At 40.1% G+C, this 20,026-nt stretch overlaps 1 protein-coding gene across 3 annotated transcripts in view; it reads left to right on the plus strand.

Moving 5' to 3' along the window:
- LOC126284361 (zinc finger protein 436-like) overlaps positions 1-20,026 on the plus strand; it is a 264,952-nt gene that overhangs the window by 30,948 nt on the left and 213,978 nt on the right. Inside the window, exon 2 of one of the 3 annotated variants that reach the window (XM_049983233.1) lies at positions 1,675-1,805. The exons of the other annotated variants lie outside the window; for them this stretch is intronic. Coding sequence (XP_049839190.1) covers positions 1,692-1,805 — 114 coding nt within the window. The 5' untranslated portion in view covers positions 1,675-1,691. The remainder of the gene's footprint in view (positions 1-1,674; positions 1,806-20,026) is intronic. 3 annotated transcript variants of the gene reach the window in all.

A 20,026-nucleotide genomic window follows, 5' to 3' on the forward strand; every position in this document is an offset into this window, starting at 1 on the left:
TTTCAGCTGCTATTTCCTAATCAATATATCAGTTCATAATTTACATAAAAACTGACTATATGATGAACTAATACATTGCCACTTATGTGCTACCTATTAGGCTAAACATGAGCACACAATTGCTTTCAAGTACTTTAGCTGTGTATCTATAAGACAGCTGTGTAAGCCACTGGCATGTATCTGAAATTCCAGACCCAGAAAGTAAGAATTTGTAAAATCCACAAGTATTTTTTTACATGTTTTCACAGTTTCTCCCTTTGCATTTTGTGATGGCCTGTTCATCCATTCATGTACTCATTCATTTTTCCTGTCTATGGTTCACTGTGAAGTCGAAAGCCTACTATATTCCCTAATAGTAACATTCCTTGCATTGACTTCAAATTCCCACCAATAATTTATTAAAAACAAGCGACTGAGACACTGTTTTTACTTCAGTTTCAATTTCTGGGGACACCACATTCCTTGTTTTTGAACAAGCAACTTCCTAAAGACTTTTACAGCAAAAAGAAACATTAAATACAGAAGCAGAATACATTGAAAATCGTCTGTATCTTAAGTGCATGTACTTAATTATAAACTGACTTTTATTCCTAACAACAGACAGCATAAATAGTAAGTATAAAGATATACTGAGATATTTAACTACATAAGTATGACTGTGCTTAGGCTATACTGGTTGAACTTGCAGAATACAGAATTCGTATAACTTATACCAGCTAAACTGTAGAATTGCCAGGGCAAAAAAATGAAACACTATTTTCTTCAGCACTTATGCAGTTAAGATCTAATATATTAGTCAAAATGTGGCTGACCTTCCTTACTGCATAAGTGCCTATTCTTTGTTAGCACACTTAACCTCTTTTAAGAAATAAACAAAACAAATACTTACTCTTAAACTTGAAGAAGGAGTGAAGTTATCTCTGCGAATACTTAACGACCATTTCTTCCTTGTTGCTTCATCCTCCGGAAATTCAAACACGGTTACTTTTGGTCCACCGTTGTAATTTCCTCTACATTTCGGCACACAACAACGATGCAGCATTTTGCAGCAACGAAATTTTCACAGGCAAGAAAAACAGATCACCAGTTTAGTGCACAGAAACTAAACAACCAAATCACGTACACTATCGCAGGAACACAATTCACTACAATAGTAAACTGACGTGAAACTCGCCGAACGACTATTCACAAGCACTATTCCGTGAAACTGTTGAAGAAGGGACCATGTGTGTAGCCATCTTGTGATGTCACGCACTACGTAGACAGGCTTTCTTTTACACGGGGTGCTGGTTCTGGTGATGATGAAGTTGTGTAGCAGTCTTCCCACTATGTGGCGATAGCAAAAGTGGATGACAGCAATTGACAACAGCCAATTGCTCTCAAGCTTTCAAAATGTGTAATGTGGACCTCAAACACAAGTTGCACACACATGATCACATCTGAGCCAGAATGTGTGTGTGTGTGTGTGTGTGTGTGTGTGTGTGTGTGTGTGTGTGTGTGTGTGTGTGTTGGGGAGGGGGGGAGGGAGGGCTTGTTGGGTCTATCTGTGACTCACCGTCTCTACATCTCTCCTATACGGTGAGTAGCAGATATCCTTTTCATTATACTGTTGAACTCCATCCTGGATTTTCCATTGTTTAAACATACCACAAAGAAATGTCTTGCATTTTGTAGGGAGAAAACTGGAAGCCATGGAAAAGGGCCCACGTAGAAGCCCATTAGATGGCACCTTGGAACTGGCATTCAGAAGATGCTGCCAAGTGGGAACTGCACCAGAGGCAAAAATAGCCAACATACAACAACGGGTAACTATATACTCAACAGAGATTACAGGCTCATTGATGGTGACGAGGAAGAGTGTGACACTTAACACAGAACTCTGTGGCATATTATTCTTCTGGATCCAAGGGGTATTGAGTAAAGTGCCAATGCTAACCTGGAAGATCTGGCGGGATAAAAATTCATGGATAAAAAATGGAAGGAGGCTGCAAAAGCCACAATCATGGAGGGTAACTAAAAAGTGATGCCACTAAGCTGTTTCTTATGTGTTATGTAGGTCAAAGAAGGCAAAGGCAATGGAAACCACTGCATTAAAGACACGTAACGTGTATCCACAGGACATGTGGCCTGTAATTGAAGAAGTGTCATGATGATCTCTCCATTGGCAAAAGATCCTGGAGTAGTCCCCCATTCGGATATCCGGGAGGGGACTGCCAAGGGGGAGGTTACCATGAGAAAAAGATTGAATAATCAACGAAAGGATAATGCTCTACGAGTCGGGGCGTGGAATGTCAGAAGCTTGAACATGGTAGGAAAACTAGAAAATCTGAAAAGGGAAATGCAAAGGCTCAATCTAGATATAGTAGGGGTCAGTGAAGTGAAGTGAAATGGAAGGAAGGCAAGGATTTCTGGTCAGATGAGTATCGGGTAATATCAACAGCAGCAGAAAATGGTATAACAGGTGTAGGATTCGTTATGAATAGGAAGGTAGGGCAGAGGGTCTGTTGCTGTGAACAGTTCAGTCACTGGGTTGTTCTAATCAGAATCGACAGCAGACCAACACTGACAACAATAGTTCAGGTATACGTACCGACGTCGCAAGCTGAAGGTGAACAGATAGAGAAAGTGTATGAGGATATTGAAAGGGTAATGCAGCAAAGGGGGACGAAAATCTAATAGTCATGGGCGACTGGAATGCAGTTGTAGGGGAAGGAGTAGAAGAAAAGGTTATAGAAGAATATGGGCTTGGGACAAGGAATGAAAGAGGAGAAAGACTAATTGAGTTCTGTAACAAGTTTCAGCTAGTAATAGCAAATACCCTGTTCAAAAATCACAAGAGGAGGAGGTTTACTTGGAAAAGGCTGGGAGATACGGGAAGATTTCAATTAGATTACATCATGGTCAGACAGAGATTCCGAAATCAGATACTGGATTGTAAGGCGTACCCAGGAGCAGATATAGACTCAGATCACAATATAGTAGTGATGAAGAGTAGGCTGAAGTTCAAGACATTAGTCAGGAAGAATCAATACGCTAAGAAGTGGGATACGGAAGTTCTAAGGAATGATGAGATACATTTGAAGTTCTCTAACACTATAGATACAGCAATAAGGAATAGCGCAGTAGACAACACAGTTGAAGAGGAATGGACGTCTCTAAAAAGGGCAATCACAGAAGTTGGGAAGGAAAACATAGGTACAAAGAAGGTAGCTGCGAAGAAACCATGGGTAACAGAAGAAATGCTTTAGTTGATTGATGAAAGGAGGAAGTACAAACATGTTCCGGGAAAATCAGGAATACAGAAATACAAGTTGCTGAGGAGTGAAATAGATAGGAAGTGCAGGGAAGCTAAGACGAAATGGCTGCAGGAAAAATGTGAAGACATCGAAAAAGATATGATTGTCGGAAGGACAGACTCAGCATACAGGAAAGTCAAAACAACCTTTGGTGACATTAAAAGCAACGGTGGTAACATTAAGAGTGCAATGGGAATTCCACTGTTAAATGCAGAGGAGAGAGCAGATAGGTGGGAAGAATACATTGAAAGCCTCTATGAGGGTGAAGATTTGTCTGATGTGATAGAAGAAGAAACAGGAGTCGATTTAGAAGAGATAGGGGATCCAGTATTAGAACTGGAATTTAAAAGAGCTTTGGAGGACTTACAGTCAAATAAGGCAGAAGGGATAGATAACATTCCATCAGAATTTCTAAAATCATTAGGGAAAGTGGCAACAAAATGACTATTCACATTGGTGTGTAGAATATATGAGTATGGCGACATACCATCTGACTTTCGGAAAAGCATCATCCACACAATTCCGAAGACGGCAAGAGCTGACAAGTGCGAGAATTATCGCACAATCAGCTTAACAGCTCATGCATCGAAGCTGCTTGCAAGAATAATATACAGAAGAATGGAAAAGAAAATTGAGAATGCGCTAGGTGACCATCAGTTTGGATTTAGGAAAAGTAAAGGCACGAGAGAGGCAATTCTGACATTACGGCTAATAATGGAAGCAAGGCTAAAGAAAAATCAAGACACATTCATAGGATTTGTCGACCCGGAAAAAGTGTTCGACAGTATAAAATGGTATAAGCTGTTCAAGATTCTGAAAAAAGTAGGGGTAAGCTATAGGGAGAGACAGGTCATATACAATATGTACAACAACCAAGAGGGAATAATAAGAGTGGACGATCAAGAACGAAGTGCTCGTATTAAGAAGGGAGTACAACAAGGTTGTAGCCTTTCGCCCCGACTCTTCAATCTGTACATCGAGGAAGCAATGATGGAAATAAAAGAAAGGTTCAGGAGGGGAATTAAAATACAAGATGAAAAGATATCAATGATACGATTCGCTGATGACATTGCTATCCTGAGTGAAAGTGAAGAAGAATTAAAGGATCTGCTGAACGGAATGAACAGTCTAATGAGTACACAGTATGGTTTGAGAGTAAATCGGAGAAAGATGAAGGTAATGAGAAGTAGTAGAAATGAGAACAGCGAGAAACTTAACATCAGGATTGATGGTCACGAAGTCAATGAAGTTAAGTAATTCTGCTACCTAGGCAGTAAAATAACCAATGATGGACGGAGCAAGGAGGACATCAAAAGCAGACTCGCTATGACAAAAAAGGCATTTCTGGCCAAGAGAAGTCTGCTAATATCAAATAGCGGCCTTCATTTGAGGAAGAAATTTCTGAGGATGTTCGTCTGGAGTACAGCATTGTATGGTAGTGAAACGTGGACTGTGGGAAAACTGGAACAGAAGAGAATCGAAGCATTTGAGATGTGGTGCTATAGACGAATGTTGAAAATTAGGTGCACTGATAAGGTAAGGAATGAGGAGGTTCTACGCAGAATCGGAGAGGAAAGGAATATGTGGAAAACACTGATAAGTAGAAGGGACAGGATGATAGGACATCTGCTAAGACATGAGGAAATGACTTCCATGGTACTAGAGGGAACTTCTGCCAGTACCTTATCTCGTACCTTCCAAATTTTACAGAAGCTCTCCTGTAAACCTTGCAGAACTTGCACTCCTGAAAGAAAGGATATTGCAGAGACATGGCTTAGCTACAGACTGGGGGATGTTTCCAGAATGAGATTATCACTCTGTGCACACTCCACTGCAGAGTGAAAATCTCATTCGGGAAACATCCCCCAGTCTGTGGCTAAGCCATTTCTCCACAATATCATTTCTTTCAGGAGTGCTAGCTCTGCAAAGTTCGCAGGAGAGCTTCTGTAAAGTTTGGAAGGTAGGAGTCAAGGTACTGGCACAAGTAAAGCTGTGAGGATGGGGTGTGAGTCGTGCTTGGGTAACTCAGATGGCAGAGCACTTGCCCACAAAAGACAAGGGTCCTGAGTTTGAGTCTCGGTCCGGCACATGGTTTTAATGTGCCAGGAAGTTACATATCAGCACACCCTCCATTGCAGAGTGAACATCTCATTCTGGAATTGAAGGATCATTCAGAAAAGTGTGTTGTGGTCAATGGAGAATACTGTCGGTATTTATGACACAGATTCAGTAATTTATACAAACAAGCAGCAGATAAACAAGGTGCAAGATGATTATATATTTTGACGGGCTCAATATTAGGCGGTTATCACAGCAGTTTCGCTGGCTGCAGCAATATCACAGATAGTGCACGCAGCCGACAGGTTCCTGCAGACTAGCAGATGTTGTTCATCTTGTATGTTACCACACTGACAAATTTCCTCCTCATTACTGAAGCTCCATTTCCTGAGGTTGGCTTTGCACCTGGAAACCTAACGCGCAGTCTGTTCAAAGTCTTCCAGGTCATGTATGACAGGTGTGAACCTTCGGCTATTTCCTCCTTGACCGTTATGTGATTGTCTGCAGCTACGGAGTCTTGCCAAAGCGCCTCTCTGCAAGTGGGAGACGAACGAATTGCCATAGTTTTTCATAGGAAGCTCTTTTTCTTGACCTCAGTCTTGGCTGTTGAGGGTCATGTCCGAACAAAGGATGTCTAGAGTCGATTTCTTGTTTTTTCTTCTCCACTTCTACATCTACATCTACATCCGTACTCCGCAAGCCACCTGACGGTGTGTGGCGGAGGGTACCCTGAGTACCTCTATCGGTTCTCCCTTCTATTCCAGTCTCGTATTGTACGTGGAAAGAAGCTTGCCTTCGAATGAGTGGCAGTGCTATACTCATAATTTAGTACAGCTTATTGACAGGAGTAGGTCGTAAGCAGCCTGTAACAATGCATCCTGTCTCGTTCATGGCTGTATCTACATGTTTAGCATGTGGAGAGTTTTGCCAGGTAGGGGCTGCATATTCTGCAGCGGAGAATCATAGTGCCAAGACAGATGTTCTAAGCACTTCTAGCTGGGCATGCCAGATGGTTCCTGTAAGTTTGCAGATGATGATGTTCTGCGTTTTTACTTTGAGGCTCGTTTCTTCACAATGGGCTTTAAATGTGAGGGAACAGTCCATCTTCACTTCAGGGTTTTTAGGAGTTTCACAGTGGAGTAGTTGTTCTCCTCTCCAATTGATGTTGGTTTCCTTGTGGGTTTCCTATTTCTAAGATGGAATGCACAGACTTGGGTCTTTCCAAGGTTCGGTTTCAGTTGGTTTTCATTGTAATACTTGGCCAAATTTTCAAGAGCTTTTGTCAGTTTCACCTCTATTTCCTCAAAGGTCTCACCTTAGGCAGCGAGTGATGTATCATCAGTGTACGTGAATGCCTTAGTTGAAGAATTAATTTACTGGTCATTTGTGTAGATATTATATAACAGCGGAGACAGCACACTTCCCTGAGGGAGACCATTTTTCTGCTTTCTCCATTGACTTTTCTTGTCTTGGAGAGAGACAAAGTATCTCCTGTTTTGCAGCATGCACTGAAGGATCTGAATTAGTCGGTAAACCTTTGTAGCTAACTATACTTTTCTAAGCAGCTTTTTGTTGTTAAAAGTATCATGAGGTCGATGAAAGCCACACCTGTTATTTCGTCTCTCTCATACGCATTCTCAATATGCTGAGTCAAATTAAGAATCTGTACACAGCAAGACCTTCCCTGTCAGAAGCCAGACTGCTCTTTTATGAGTATTTTATCAATGATGTTTGATTTACGATCAGCCTTTCCAATACCTTGTACAAATGACAAAGAAGTGAAACTGGACAGAAACCTTTTGGGTCTGTTGGTTCTTTCCCAGGCTTTAAAAGTGCTATTACCTTGGCTTTGCACCAGATCTTGGAGATTTGCAATTTTGAAATGCAGGTGTTCATAAGGTTTAATATCAACTGTTATGTGGCAGGTCCAAACTGTTTGATTTGTTCTGTCTGTATTTCGTCTAGGCCAGCAGCTTTTTACTCTTTATAGTTGTGAAAACTGTTTCCAGTTCTTTCAAGGTAAAAGGGGTGTTGAGATACTCCTTTTCATTTGCCTGTCTAATGAATTTAGATTTTTATGATCTTCCTTTAGTTTTGCCATTGAGAAGTAATTGATGAGCAGTTTGGTCAGGGGTTACCTTTGAGAGGTCAGCGGGGGTAATGGTTGGATCATTGTTGAGGGTCTTCAATAATTTCCACAATTTTCAGCTATTCTGTTTCATATCTAGGTTTTGATACCAAATCAGACCATTTTCTGCTTCTGGAAACTGATATGGAATTTAATAGGTCCTCACCAGTTTTTATTGTTTCATCAGAGACTTGATCTATTTCAAATAGTTGTTCATATCTCTCCAGCAGAGATTTGGAGTCTTCATTGGGTCCTAGGATATAGTTCATTCTGCATCCTCTCGGGATATATTTACGTGAGATGGCTTGCACTGTTTTGACAAAATCATCATACCTCTCTGGTGATGCATCGAGATTTAGGACTTCCGTATCAAGCTCTTGCGTGAAATTCTCCCACTTTGCTTTCTTGAAGTTAAATTGTCTTTTGAACTGGACGTGCTCTGGTTTTGCAGCTGCTTCAACAGAACAAACAATAGGTCAATGTTGCATTCTTGGGATTATGTCTGTAGCGTACTTCTTTACTTGTTGGGCAATATGTTGTTCACTGGTGGAGATGTTATCTGGGTTATAACCTCTATGCCATCTGCCACTATTGAAGGATGGTGGTAGCTTCGGGTCATGGATTAACATCAGTCCCATTCTTTCCTCCGATCTTCCAGATCTTCTCCATTTTTGTCAGTTTCCTTGTAGCCCCATGATGTACTGTGGCAGTTAAAGTCGCCGATTACTAATTTTGTCAGTTGAGAGAGGAAGTTAGGTGGTTCCTTGAAGCAGAATTTGGCGTTAGTTGGTTTATATAAGGATGTCACTGTACATGACCGGATTTCCACCGTCAGGATCTCTATGTTGTTAACTGACGTGGAACCTACTGAGATGATGTTTATATTGGGTTTAGCAAACACTTCACTATCATATGTCATACTTGGTCTTTCAGTGATAAGTTTCATTCCATTTACTTTTGGTCTTCGGTCTTCTGGGCCTCTATGTGTCTCTTGAATTAACAGAAAATCACAGGCTGTTTGTTTGCAGATGTTAGATAATAAAACTTCTTTATCAGATGAAATACCTTCTATATTAATGGATATTTTTCTAAGGGCTGCCTTTGAGGGATGCCTTTGTTCTTTGTGGTCCTGCTGGTGGAAGGATTCACCACTAGGATTCTTCCTAATGCCCAGGGTATGCTCTATCATGCTAAAACTCATCCTCTCTTAGTCAATAACGACCATTGCACGATCTTTGTGGAGGCTCCTTCCTTCATAAGTGAATAAATGTACTGTGAAGTTGTGTTTAATATACCCAGCTGTTTGGAGATGCCTGTAATATTTGCATGTGTGAACCACATGCATAATTATTATTACTTTCCTTTTGTGTGATGAATACTCTTTGCCTAAATGAGGAGTAATGGGTGTCAGTAAATGAAAATAAGCAAAATATAGTAACTTCTGACATTTGTATCCACAAAGTTGACAGTTATTCTTATGGCAAAAGTAGCCAAATCTAAATTTTTTTACAAGTTTACCATACGGTATTTGCACTTTGTTTTCGTCAATATGCACACCCAATGAGATCGTGGAATAGAAAATTGACTAAAACTGCTCAACAGTGAGAAAGCAGCTAGATCAGATGAAATACCTGTGAGGTTCTACAGTTATTTTGCAAAAGAACTTACTCTCCTTCTAGGATCAGTTTATTGCAGTTTGCTGGAGCAGTGAAGGGTACGTAGGAATTACTCTCACAGTAATGAAGAATGAAGAGCTTGCGGAGTCCTCAATTGGGGATCTCACGAAACTCAGCTTGGTCTGTTTATCAACGAGATCCAGGGTACCAGTCACAGGTGTCTGGGTTGATGTCATGTTCCTTGACTTCTGGAAGTCATTCCACTCTATTGTTTGGTGAACAAACGACAAGGATACCAAGTGGAGGACCAGATTTTTAACGGGATTCAGGGCTTTTTAGGAGATAGCAGAATAAAATCGACAGATTTCAGGAGTATACTAGGAGAGATACATAGTGCCATGACTGTTGGCAATGTATATTAATGATCAAGTGGATAACATTGAAGACTCCCTGAGACAATTCATGGAAAATGTTGTCCCTAGGAGGGCTGCACCACCAGAGGATTGTAGCAAGATTCAGGAAGACACGGAGGATAAACATTTGGTGCTTGTTCAAATAACTTACGGGTTTGCTGCCGGGTGACAACGTCGACCACTGCTGATATTTTGACAGGAGCACACCCTGCCATTCTCAAGGCACAAATGCAAGGAGGAAGAAATGTGCAAGGAAATGTAATACCTCAGTTCACAGAGGAGAAACCAGGAAGATACCACACACAGAAAAAGTGTCAACACAAACAAAGATAACCAACATCAGAAATATCAATAGTGACTATTAATCAACAGGTGAGGTAGCACTAATTCTGTCCCTCTGTTTTTTGCTGAGAGACTTAGCCGGATTCCAAGCATCATTTAAACAAAATCCACCATCTCTGTTAATAAGATTGCTTGATAGTTTGATTTCAACAGCTTCCTTAATAACACGATCCCAATAGCTAGACGTGCAAGCCAGAATCTCCGTGTTGTATTCCATACGATGACCGGTGTCAAGGCAATGTTCTGCAATAGCAGATTTGCTCACCTGTTGTAAGCATGTGTGACGCTTATGTTCAGTACGCCGGTCTTCCACAGTCCTGATTGCCTGACCAGTATATGACATGCCACAACTGCAAGGAATATGATAGACCCCAGCCTTCGGCACAAAAGGCTGATAGCACAACGCACGTTTGATTTGCCTCTCACTATAACCATTCTGATGAAAGGTGACTTCGAGATGTGATAGCTCAGCTGCCAAACTTTCAGGGTCTGAGATAACGTGGGCCCTGTGAACCAAGGTACGAAGTACTCCTTCACGCTGAGCTGGATGGTGACAACTACCAGCTTGCAGGTACAAGTCAGTGTGAGGAGGCTTCCTATAAACAGAATGGCCCAACATACCATCAGTCTTCCTTTTCACCAACACATCTTTGTTTGTGTTGACACTTGTTCTGTGTGTGGTATCTTCCTTGTTTATCATCTGTGAACCGAGGTATTAAATTTCCTTGCACATTTCTTCCTCCTTGCATTTGTGCCTTGAGAATGGCAGGGTGTGCTCCTGTCGAAATATCGGCGGTGGTCGATGACGTCACCCAGCAGCAAACCCCATTAGTTATCTGAACATTCAATTCGCCGGGAAAAGTTAAAGTTTCACATTTGGTGCCTGGACAGGCATTTGATCCAGGACATAAATAAATGTAACACATTGTGCAGGAATAGCTAAGGAGATGCACTAGTGTTTCATTACCTTATTAGCAAATAATCACTGGAAACAGTTAGTGCCATAAAATACCTGAATCCTAGGAGTTACCATTTGTAACAACTTGAAGTGATAAGACCTCACAAAACAAATTGTAGGAAAACCAGATCAGACTGGGACACATTGGGAGAATCTTAATGAAATGCAAGACATTCACAAAAGAAGTGTCACTTGTTCGACCAATGCCCTAGTGTTCAGTAGTCTGGGACATGTAACTAGTAGGGTTACTTAAACAGAGAAAGAAAGGAGATCCAGCAGTATTTTTCATCATGAGAATGTTTAATCAGCATGAGAGTGTTACACAGATGTTCAACAAGCTGCTGTTGCAGACACTACAAGAGACGAGGTGTGCATCATGGCGAGGTCATACACATGTCTATTAACATTCATTCCTCTCCTTCCATAATGTTCCACAATGATCCAGGATGTTCTGGAACATTCGGAAAGATTACAGAATGTTCAAGAACAACAAAAGTGGTGGAATTATTTACTTGTAGGCACCAGGTGTCACCAGGAATGTGTTTCTAATAAATGTATTGCTAGTAGAACTACACATTAAACAAAACATTGCACTGGCACTTACATCTTCTGGCATTGTAGTCACACTTATGGAAGGATGACGAAAATTGCCCATTCCACCCTACAGTTATTGTTGTATATGGCTGAAGAACAATTCCCAGTATGTAAAATCTCAAGAGCATCTGGATGGGGTGAACTTGTAAAGCAAGCTGAAATTATCTTCTGGGATGAATGCACAATGGCACATAAGAAATTGCTCAAAGCCATGGACAGAACGTTACAAGACTTGCAAGGAAACTCTGAAGTGATGGAAGGAGCTCTACTCACTCTCAAGAGATTTTTGACAAACACCTCCAGTTATCCCCAAGTCAACAGCATCAGACAAGATCAATGCATGCTTTAAAAAAGTCATACCTCTGGCCATACATACAAATACTGTGACTAACAAAAACTATGAAAGTTGAGCTATCAAAAGACAAAACAGCACATATTGCACAACAACTTTCACAAATAGTTGAAGGCACATATCCTATTGACCAGCCCCATTAAACTCAACAATGATTTCTGCAACACAACCACTGCTGAAAACAAACTTGTTGACCAAATTTATCCAAGCATTGTTCACAACTATACAAATCCAGACTGGCTGTTTGAAAGGGCAATTTTGACAACTAAAAATAATATTATTGACAATATCAATTTAATATTCTAAAGAAAATGCCTTGTGAAGAGAGAATACACAAATCGATCAACACAATGGTAACGTTGAAGAAAGTGTGAACTTCCCAACAGAATTTCTAAAGTCTTTGCAAGTATCAGGAATGCCACTACACTGCCTTCAATTTAAAATTGGGCCTCTGATCATACTACTCAGAAATATGAACTCACCAAAACCCTGTAACTGAAAAAGGATGATTGTCAAACAGCTATTGAATAACTCTGTTGAAGCTAAACTTATGACTGGAAAGTACAAAGGACACACACTGTTTATCCCCAGAATACCACTGATCTGTACTGAACTGCCATTCCAGTTTAAAAGACTGCAGTTTCTGAACAAGTAGCCTAGAGTTTTACAATTAACAGAGTGCAAGGCCAACATTAAAATATTGCGACGTCAACCTCAAAGATTCCTGCGTCTCTCACTGTCAACTATATATAGGTTGCTCTCAAGTATGAAATTGGAAAAATTGTACATATATACTCCGGATAACAGAATGAAAGATGTTGGTTATGAATAAGTCATGTGAATAGGTGGGATATGTTTTTCTGGGGGGGCGGGGGGGGGGGGGGGGGGGGAGGGGCAAGAAAAAAAAACCTCTTATTCTTTCATAAGTATTGCAAATAGTGAGAGTATATTTTCAATAAAAAATTTTTACCTCTTATACTTTAAAGTTTATCCTTTTATTCCAACTACCATACAATCTCATATCAACTCCCTTAGTGAAGCCAGGTACACCAGCTAGTACATAATACAAAAGAAAGGAAACCACTTATCTTTAGAGGATGCATGGCACACAGAAACATATAATAGAAAACAGCTCTCAAGCTGTTGTTCATTATCTAACAAACACTGTGCACTTCTATCGTGTATGAGCACATGCATAGACATCAGTTTTGGCAACTCATTAGGTGATTGAAGTGCAGTAACTTCTGGTTATGATGGTATTTCAGCCAGTGTACTAAATCTTGTGCTGACTTGATAGTGCCTCTTTCGAAGTACAACTATTATCTGTCAGTGGATAAAGTTGTATTTCCCGAAAGACTAGAGTATACAACGGCGAGAATATCAAATATCCAAGGAAAAAGTTGATTATATGAATGCGTGGTGTCTGTTCTTTTGGACATATCTGGAAGAACAGACAGAATGTTTATCTGCAGCTGTGATACATATTACTTACATTGAAGATAGAGGAGGAGGGGGAAGAAGTTATTGATGTCAGCTGGATGAGGACTTTAATGCAGAAACAGTGGTGACGAGTGGAAATGTGTGCCAGACCGGGACTTGAACCCAGGGTTCCTGCTTACTGGGCACTTGCATGAACCACTGTGCCATCCAGAGACAGTGTTTATCGCAACTTGGCTGACCCACACTCCCACCAAGTGCCACCAATCCGCAGCCCCATCCATGTCCTGCATGCTCGTTTATTTGAGATTCCTACAGGAGATCCAACATAACAGTGCATCCGAATCAAAAATGGTGGATTCATGGCCCATCAAGGCAAATCAATTATATGAAATCATGGTGTCCGTTCTTTCTGACATGTCCAAAAGACATAACTGATTCACCTTGTTGAGTCATAAACCCACCACCTTCAGTGCAAATGTACTATAACGCTGGACTTATAGGAATCTCAAAGTAGCATGCATACAGTACAGGGACAGGGACTGTGGATAGGTGGCACTCAACAGGAGTGTGGGTCAGCCGAGAGGTGTACTGAGATAGTTCATTGCAGTGCCCCGTTGTATATTCTCTAAAACTTATAACCACACTCCTTGGACTATCAGTGTAAACTTACTTGAATGCCGGATAGAGGCTCAGCTTCCCCGCAGCTCCGATGTCTTCTGCTTGCATCAAACTTTTCTCCAAAGATTCTATATTTTGAAGAAGGTGAAAATTCATCTACTATTCCAAAATCCTATTATCTAGTCCAAAAAAAGACTCTCACAAAATTCAGTTGTTGTTAACATATTCTATATTCAAAATTCAATACACCATTTCACTGCCACATCATACAGTAAGCCCACACTTTCTTAGGGCATTCGCATACGACTGAATTCAACCAAATTAAATAACATTTTTTTTCTCAATGGAACTGCTTCATAATCAGGAGATCCTGGGCTTGGATGAAAAAGGGGAAGGAACAGCAGTGTATGAGTAGGTGGAGAGAAAGGCAGCGTGTGTAGGGTCTAGACTGGCAACAGGCACAGCAGTGGTTGGGAGGTTGCTAGGCAGTGAGGGTAGGGGGAGGGGGGGAGACGATTTATAAAAGTGGGTATAACAAGATGCAACACGATATTTGATGTTTGCATAATTTTCACTGTTCCTGAAGTACTTTATGGTCTGATTCTTTCTCTAGTAAGGGAAATTTTACTTTAGTAAGATGGAATAGTTGGCCGCACTTGTTAGACCCATCTGCCTGTTAGGTGGTAAGTTTTATAGTTCATTGTTGACATGCAATAGTGATGTCAGTTTATATTTGGGTTGTTAAATGTTTTTTGCATTTAATTACAAATGAGTTCCCTCAAGTGTTTGAGCAACCTACAACTCTCCACTTCTGAACAAGAAGAGGAGTTACATTGGAAAAGGAAATTATATGAGAATGTAGATGCATGGATTTATTGTTCACTGCTGGGATAACAGGCTCACAATTTCTAATTCACAACCGTGTAAATATTAATTTTTACAAACACAGCAAGTTGTATTCATGTTTGGACATCACTTCCAGGCGAAACAATAGCTGCAGGCTGTAAAAAAATTTCTTCCATCAGTAGCGATCTGCATGAAATATAGAAAATGGTTGGTAATTTTCCAACAGCGTTAAAAGTACTTGCAGAAAATGGAAACTTTGATAGGTCAGGTAATTATTAACACACATGTATGCCATCTCCAATTACTGCTGTTATTGCCATGTTGATTAATCGGGTTTCTGCCGGTTTCACGTCTTTCCTGCATAATATTTCAACTGTGTGACTCGTAGTCTTCTTCAGGTGCTGTCTAATACTGCAGCAGCTGAAGAAGACTGCAGTTGAAATATCGTGCAGGAAAGGCACAAATAACCAGCAGAAACCTGATTAATGAATGTGACAATGCCTCACTGGGAAAGCTTGAAGAATTACAATGGTGTTATTATTAATTAAGATTACAACTGCCTATGTAAGCAACATTCAAGGCAGAGGAGAGTATACTAGCTGAAGCACGAGAAAAACTGTGCCTCAAAACAAGTGATGAACAACTTACAAAAGCTTAGGTATAACATTTTGTTGATTTTTTATTGCAATTACTGACATAGATTACCCTTAAATGTATAAAAGGTTGTTTGATTACAGATTCCTAATATCATTTACAATGAAAAATATATATACAGCCTGTATCATTTTACTGCTGCCTTTGATTGAGATAAGAAATTTTCTTCATAAAATTACTTGGTAAAATCAAATGTTCCTTTTACTGCTAGGAGTGTTTATGTAGGACATGTATTTCATACTTAGTGTCACACATTGGCTTCACAAACTTCACTCAATTTTAGTCTGTTCGCTTAACATATAATAAAAAGTTTCAAAAGAAATTACTTCAAATATTTTTTCTAGAAAGAGAAAAAAAAATTGAGAAATAGTCACTGTATCATTTAGTGGAGGTAAAATGTAGTTTATTCATCCTGGATTGTGGATATGCTTGTGATAGAAGTGATATAAGAAACAACTGCAAGACAATGGTGTAATGATCAAGGACCTGTTGTCTGAACCAAGAACCTACAGGAAAGTTTTTCAGGATGACAGGATTAGGTACTTACAGGCCCCTTTGTGTAGGATTCCAGGAAGTGGCATCAACATCCAGAATTTGTAATTTACATAGAAAAGACACACAAATGGGAATTACAGTGATCGCACATGTGAGTTACTTGTGTGTATAACAATACAAACATCCCAAATGAGTTATTGTTTGCTTGTTAATGATATTAGGCATTAAACTTTATTTTTTATATAAGGATTGATTCACATGAGATTCTAGTAAGTGTACCAGAGGCCATGTTTATCATTATGCAACTGTAGTGGTCTCGCTCTATCCATATAATTTTTTACGAAGTGCTGTACATAGCTCTTGAACTAGTTCATTCACGTGGTAGCAGATGAATAGAAAACAGCAAACAGATACTGTATGTGGCATAGCCTTTATACATCATCTCGTAGTCTACAAAGTTGTCTTCATTTATCCATTCAAACTTCAGGAGTGTGGACTCCATGTCTAAGGCACCACCAACAATTGGAATTAAACTGCCTCTATGGACAGTTCATTGCTCATGTCACCGTGTCGTAGTGTAGTGTTTCTGGATATTTGTAAACAACCCAACACACCATTGGAAAGACGTTGACAAGAGATGGTCATGAGTAAGTTGAATAAAAATAAATGTAGTGGGAAAGGGAAACTGTGTGTTTTCCTTTCTTGTATGCAGTGAGTATGGAGCAGTAGTGCAGCCAGCGAGAAGGGGATCAGTAAAAATGGTATTAGAACCCCTGGTCGTCGGAGTCATTTGTGCCATGGTGCAGCAGTGCCTGAATTTGAAAGCCACGGAGTAAATCATGTACCAACAAGGGCGTAATGAACAATTGAACAGCAGTAGTTGTTTATCTGTTTTTGCTTTCTCAGGTCCTGAAGTATACATGTATGGACGTTTTTGAATGTACTCAAGAGAGTGGTATTACTGCAGCAATTGTTTGTTGGGTTGTTAAAAGAAATAGTGAAATATTGGGCAAACTATACCCCTGTTTGTGAGAAATTTGACTGTTTATTTAGTAGCGGAGTAGAGAGAACTTGCAGAAGTATTCCAGAAATCTTCACCGCAGTTGGATCAACAGGGAGGTGGCACGGAAGGATCCGGACTGTCAAACAACTACTCTGAGAAGAGAGGATAAAGGTATTACTACTTTCATAGTGCAGTTTATTAGGGTCGACAAAATATTGCCATGTTACATTGGCCACGGATGCAATTTCCCAATGGTGCTGGTATAAGACCCACCACTAATCCTACAAAATATACATCAGCGGGAGAAAGAGGGAAAAATACACGCAATCCCAAAGTTTGTCTTCTGTGGGCAGTAACTCATTTTTCTCATACTTTAACATTTTAAGATTTAACTCTTCTTCATCTTTCATTCCTTGCCTGATTTTATTAGCTAACACACGTACTTCATCTATCGTATAGCTTATTTTCATAAAATTCATTTTAAAAATCATTCCTGTCCAGTAGTTCTCTGAGAATTACTCATTCCTAATGGCAATCATGTTCCCTTGATGTATACTACTTGTTCTGAAACTGTTGTAAAAGCAATACCCACTTCATGAGCCTCCTATGTAATAAACAACTTTCCATTAAGAATATCAATGCTTGGTGATCTGTATAAATAAAGATATCTGAACCCCAAATCACTGTTTCAAATTTCTTTAAGCTCCTTACCACAGCAAGTAATTCTTTCTCAGTTGCTGTATAATTCAGCTCATGTTTGTCTAGGCTGCGACTAGCGAAAGCAGTGGTTTTATTTTCTCCCTCTCCTGGGTCCCATTTCCCTCGAAATATTTCTGCTGCTATGCCATATTCTGATGCATCTGTTACAATGCCAAATAGTTCATGAAGATTCAGATGGTTTAAAATAGGAGTATTGAGTAGGGCATTCTTTACTTCCTAGAATGCCTTTTGTGCATTTTCATGCCATATCTATTTTGCTGTGTCATTATTTTCTTGCATATTTATTTCTTGGTTTTGAGGTGTAAAGACCTGGGAGTGGATGTTATCAGTCTGAATTCTTTCCCCTCTAGGGTTATTGTAATGTAGACCATTATCCTTGCTGTGGACAGTTTCATTACTGCTTACTCTACAATAACTGGATTCCTTTGTGCGCAGTAAGGAATTAGGAAAGGATTTGTTATTCCTATTCCCCTTATTTCAATGAATAATTTTCTTTTCTTTCAGTATTCAGTGTGTCAAACCTTCAATAAATGTTAATAACTCATTCACAGTTTTTCACACTTTATACAATATTCCTTGTCAAGCGTGGTATGGTAAACATCTAATGAGTACTTTTACTAAATGCATTTCATCTATTGGATCATCTAAGTACTTCGATTTTGTCAAATGCCATTCTATGTACTTTTTTATGTGCCCCATGTGGGCTTTCAAATAGAAAATGGAGTGGTGTGGTGTGGTGTGGTGGCCCTCAATTACATACCCTCTAGCTCAGTGTTGAAATATTAAAAGTTTTGGCTGGTTTCATTGTCTCGCAGCTGGGATACATTGTTGCCACATTACAAGCCAAATACTGCTGAGTCTGCAGTATACAATATGAATAGACACATGAATCACTCGTCAATTGCGAATGTAACGAAGAAATTTTTCAATTAAATAAAATCTGCATGTACTATCCTAACAACTTTAAATGATGAGTATGATAGTAGAAGTACTTTTGAGAATTCGGTATATTTTTGCAAACAGTTATTGGGGTTGTTGGTCCAGCAATTAAATAAAATATAAGTTGAATAACAGAGAAACAATAGATTCCTACTTCACATAATTAGTTATGAACAACAACATAGCTCATGAGATATTCACTTCCAAACATGTACTACGTCTTCACTGCAGAAGCCACGGAAATCTCACAAGTACACAAGTCGGCACTACGGAAGGTTTCTGTCTCTCGCAATCACATGCAAACTGCTCCACTCAAAGTCTTTCCTGTGACTCTGCATCCGTCGCCGTACTGTCCCAGACTCTTCATGTCCTGTGCAACTGTCCCTCACGCCGTACTGTCCCCGACTCCCCCATGTCCTCTCCCGTACTCTTTTTCCCACTTCCACCGAGTCTCTCCATTCACGAGTGGTGTGATTGGCTATAGCACTCCCACTATGTCTTCAAGCCAACGCACATTCACAAACATAATTAAACACATTCAAAATACTGGCTTTACATTTCAATAGCTTTAAATAAATATTCCTACGGCTGGACCATAAATACGCTCTAACATACATTATTAAATACATAAACCAATTAAATAGACATACACCAAAGGAATAACAAGCAAAAGTAGGCCAGTAGTCTAATGTCTCTGTGCTTTCTAAAAACAGTAAATATTTGACCAATTTCTTCATGAATAGTAGATATCGGATATAAATAAGGACATAGATGAATAAACATATTTATAAGCATGCTGCTTATAAACGTGCGGGATATTTGTGTGTAGGGAAGTGGCATCAATGGTTACAAGGATGGTTTCGGGGGGCAACAGACTGGGTACGGATTCCAGGCATTCGAGAAAGTGGTTGGTGTCTTTGATGAAGGATGGGAGACTGCATGTAATGGGTTGAAGGTGTTGATCTACATAGGCAGCGATACGTTCTGTGGAGGCTTGGTAACCAACCACTTTCTCGAACGCCTGGAATCCGTACCCAGTCTGTTACCCCCCGAAACCATCCTTGTAACCATTGATGCCACTTCCCTATACACAAATATCCCGCACGTCCAGGGCCTCGCTGCAATGGAGCACTTCCTTTCACGCCGATCACCTGCCACCCTACCTAAAACCTCTTTCCTCGTCACCTTAGCCAGCTTCATCCTGACCCACAACTTCTTCACTTTTTAAGGCCAGACATACCAACAATTAAAGGGAACAGCCATGGGTACCAGGATGGCCCTCTCGTACGCCAACCTATTTATGGGTCACTTAGAGGAAGCCTTCTTGGTTACCCAAGCCTGCCAACCCAAAGTTTGGTACAGATTTATTGATGACATCTTCATGATCTGGACTCACAGTGAAGAACAACTCCAGAATTTCCTCTCCAACCTCAACTCCTTTGGTTCCATCAGATTCACCTGGTCCTACTCCAAATCCCATGCCACTTTCCTAGACGTTGACCTCCATCTGTCCAATGGCCAGCTGCACACATCCATCCACATCAAACCCACCAA

Source organism: Schistocerca gregaria, chromosome 8 (assembly GCF_023897955.1).
Source record: "Schistocerca gregaria isolate iqSchGreg1 chromosome 8, iqSchGreg1.2, whole genome shotgun sequence".
Lineage (NCBI taxonomy): Eukaryota > Metazoa > Arthropoda > Insecta > Orthoptera > Acrididae > Schistocerca > Schistocerca gregaria.